The sequence below is a fragment of the Octodon degus genome, unplaced genomic scaffold (genome assembly GCF_000260255.1).
Source record: "Octodon degus isolate 3935 unplaced genomic scaffold, OctDeg1.0 scaffold00349, whole genome shotgun sequence".
NCBI lineage: Eukaryota > Metazoa > Chordata > Mammalia > Rodentia > Octodontidae > Octodon > Octodon degus.
The window spans coordinates 308583-312936 of record NW_004524925.1 but is presented as its reverse complement, the minus strand read 5'-3'; the positions used below and the strand labels follow the sequence as shown (position 1 = coordinate 312936).

The following is a 4354-nucleotide window of genomic DNA, read 5'->3' as shown; positions in this document are numbered from 1 at the left end:
TTTTACTCATTTATTTTCCCTTTTTATGATGTGGAAGCTATAAAATTTAGAGTCACATATGAGATCCACACTTGTGTCTCACACTGTATTTCTCTTGGCTGCTACTGATGAAGACTATTCGATGGTTCCTTCCTTGGGATTCTACTTCTTTGGTGATGTCCAGGGCTTCCTGTTCCTTGAATTCATTGCTCACCTGCTATAACCTTCTCCTTTCTGCCAACATGGAAGACAGAGAACAGCCTGGCTACTCTGAACAGTCAAGAGTAGCCCCAGCAAGTGGGGGTGGGCTAACTACTTCTTTAAAAGACTTTAAATTTTAATCTCAATGATTTCCACTTCTTTCAGCTACCAACCTTTCCCTCTACAAATAACCTTCTAATTGTCAGTCTGCTTCCATTGTTGTTCTTTTCCCAGCCATGCTTTACAAATAAGATATTCCATCAACTTAATCTCATCTCTAGAATTGTCTATATAAACCTTAATCAAGTCAGAAGTAAATTCAGTCTATCCTGTTAGTTTTTTCTCTATCCTGTTAGTATGCAATATTCCCTGGCACATGATACATACTCATTCTTAATGAAATAATTAGCTAATTGATACTAACAATATTAATACACAGTAAAGGGCAAAAATCAATTAATAAAAAGATGGGATATGATGTGAGCCCTTCTCAAATGTTAAGAGCAAATGCTGACTCTGAGAAATTCAGAGCTGTATTTCCCTGCAACCAAAGCAGATATGAAGATGTAAGCGTTGAAAAGCTCTTGTAATCTAACAGGAGGAGATATGTTCATCACAACTCCACAAACTTTATTTTCTAGATTTGTAGTCTTAGAAAAAATTAGCCTTTCAAAGAACAGTTAGAACCAAACATGATGTTTCAGGCCTATAATCCCAGACAGGGACAGGAGGATCACAAGCTCAAGCCCAGGCTATCCAATTTAGTGACCTAAAACTTTGCCTTGGAATAAAAATTTGAAAAGGAAGCTAGAGATACAGTTCAGTGTGGGAAGCCTGAGTTCATTCCCCAGTATGAACAAAAATAAATTAAGGGACGTGCCCTCCATAGTGATGTTGTTTAATTGCAAAGGTGTTTACCACAGGTACGTTATTTTGTATTGGCTCTCTTGGGACAAGTGAAAAAGTTTGTTACCTCACAAAGGGGCACATATAGGAGAATAAATTGGAAAGGTAAATATATTATTTTGGTTGTGATGCCAGTGTACAAATGAAAACAAAAAGCAAACATCCAAAAATAAAAAAAAAAGCTGTCTTTCAATATTGATATAGATTGATAGATTAGATTAGTATGGAAAGAAAAAACAGGAACAAAATCCCACAGTTCTCCAAGTCATTTTACTCTGGACAATTTCTTGTTGACTGGCAGTGAGGAAGAAATAGAATAAGTACCTACCTACTGAGCATGTCTCTCAGAGGTTACTAATGTGTCGCATGCCGGGACTGCTACGTGCTTAAAGGGCCACTTTTGGAAATCAGCTCTGGGGCAAGCCCCTCCTCATCTCTGCATTCCAATTTATGCTGAGAAATGAGAGCTCTAATATTCCAAAGTGGGAACAGTAAGTTCAACTACTGTCCTCCACTCCTAAGGCTGCCATAGGAAAACACAGACTGAGTGGTTTATACATCAGAAATTTATTTTCTCAGAGTTCTAGAAGATTGGAGACCAAGATACAGGGGCAGCACCACTGTGTTCTGGTACAGGTTTGGAGATGATACCTTGCTGAGTTAGAGAGAGAGAGAGAGAGAGAGAGAGAGAGAGAGAGAGAGAGAGAATAAACCTTTTTATTAATGGCTTTGATCCCATTATGAGATCATCTAAACCTAATTAACTCCCCAAAGAACCATCTGCAAATATCAGCCCACTAAATGTTAGTGTTTTAACCTATACCTTTGAACCAGAGGAAACACAACTGAGTCCATGGCACCTATTTATCTGGGATGTTTAATGATGACTAAATGAGATTATCTGTATCTCATTGTATAGTGATAAAAACACCAGATAAACAACTGATTTCATTATTGTTTACCAACCTTAATGAAGAATGTTTAGCAAATGCCTGCATGTTTTCATGTAAGAGCTGCCAAAATGCTCCATGGAATATGTCTTTTATCCTCTCACTTTTGAACAGTAGGAAAGGATTTCTGAGAATTCCAACTTGACCATCAATGAGGAAATAAAGGAAGAAATGATGGGGGCCTGAGATATGCACCAGCAAGAAACTATTGTTTTGAGGAGAAAAGAATCAACAAATGCAATTATTTTGATTTTCAGGTTCTTCAAGAAGCTTACCAGCAATATCGGTGTGTGGATTCCTACTACTATACCCAAGACAATTCTTTGCTTTTAGTTTTTCATAACCCAATGAATATGCAACGTTTGCATTGTGAATACTGGAATATTGCTCTTCATTCTAATGTTGGATTCAGGTAATCAATGTAGATGGTTTAGTTAATTAGACACAAGTTAAGACAGTCACTTGAGTTTTAGTTCTTCAGCTTGTTAAGCCAAACTAAGTGAGGTTTAATTCAATGAAAATAGCTGTATAGTCTATAAATCCAATTCAGCTCATGGAACTGAATACCTGCCATGCACCTTGCCCTGTGGTAAGTATTGAAGCTATACCACTAAAAGAGACAAACAGCTTTTTTGCTCTCAGGGCAACTACTGGAAATGTTATTAAGTTATATTTTGACTCCCTCTGAGAGCTCTCAAGTGATAACTATAAAATATGACATTATGTTTATTGGTTTAGGTACTGCTGCTTCATTTATATAACACTGAAAGTAGAGACAGCTGGGCCAGCGAGATAGCTCAGTGGTCTAAAGAGCTTTCTTAAGCAAACTTAGGCAAGCTTAGGCAGTGCACAGGGACCATGCTTCAATCCCTGGCACCGCATGCCGCACAGGCCCTGTCCCCAGGAAGGGCTGAGCCAGCTACAAAAAAAAGAAAGTAAAGACAGCTGACTTTTTAAAACTACAGTATATAGAGGTATGTTAATATAATATCTTGAACTATAAACCTGTGATTTTTCTTGGTTTTGTTTTCCATTCAGTAATAGGGCTGGGAAGATAGCTTAGTGGTCTAAATGCCTGCCTGGTAAGCGCAAAGTCCTGAGTTCCAACCCTGGTAGTGCTTGCCTTGTGGGCCGAGAGCCCCGAGGTGCACCTTGCTGGCCCTGAAACCAGGTGTGATGGTGCACTCCTGTAATCCTGGCAATGGGAAGGCTGAGACAGGATGATCACTAAGAGTCTGAGCTGTGTAATGAGACCCTGTATCCAATAAATTTAAAATAATAATTATTATTGTTATTATTATTATTATTCTGAGAGGCTGAGAATATATCTCAGCAGTATAAATGTTTGGTCCTGAATTTCATCCCTGATACCAATAATAATAATAATTTTTATTATTATTACTATCATTATGTTAATTTCTTTTCCAATCATTCCTGAGACTAGAACTGCCAATATAATTTTTTTTTCAGAACTGAGGATTGAACCCAGATCATTGTGCTAGCCAGGCAAGTGCTTATTCTACTGAGCCATCTCCCTGACCCCCTGCCAATATAATTTTGAGAGAGCATTTTTATTATAGGTATTAAAAGAGGTACTTCAAATATGCAATTACTTGGGGCTGGGAGATAGCTCAGAAGTCTAAGAGTCTGCCTGGAAAGCTCAAGGACCTGGGTTCGATCCCCAGTACCACATGCCATGCCAGCCCCACACTGAGCCAGCCACCAAACCTGGGTGTTGTGGTGCACACCTATAATCCCAGAGCTGGGAAAGGTTGAAACAAGAGGACCACTATGAGTGCAAGCTGCATAGTGAGACGCTGTACCAAATACATAAAATTTAAAACATTTAAAAATAAATAAATAAATAAATATTTGACTGAGAGTTACATTTTTGTTTTAGTTCATAACTTTAACTCATAATAGCAGGTAAAGCTCTGTAGAATGTCCATGCTATGAAATTTGTTCATCCTTGTATTACTGTTTAATATGTGATGAACTCTTAAGATGCTTCAAGTATTTTTGTGACCCACCCCCAAATTCAATCCAGAGCTCAATAATAGATTTAGTTATACAGAAACAATACACAGCACCTCAGTATATATCCAAAGGAATAAAATATCCAAAGGAATAAAAAGGACAACCAGGAAGAAAATATGATACCATCACACAAAAGTATAAATGTTCTATGTAAGATACAGAAGCAGAGAAAGAGAAAACTTAAATAATAACTGAAGCAAAACTTGGATATGAGGAAAAGGACAAAAGAAAGAAAGAAAGAAAGAAAGAAAGAAAGAAAGAAAGAAAGAAAGAAAGAAAGA

At 37.5% G+C, this 4354-nt stretch overlaps 1 protein-coding gene across 1 annotated transcript in view; it reads left to right on the top strand.

Moving 5' to 3' along the window:
* Nucleotides 1-4354, top strand: part of Spag17 (sperm associated antigen 17) — a 293285-nt gene that overhangs the window by 163573 nt on the left and 125358 nt on the right. Inside the window, 1 exon segment of the mRNA XM_023708314.1 lies at nt 2294-2448. Coding sequence (XP_023564082.1) covers nt 2294-2448 — 155 coding nt within the window.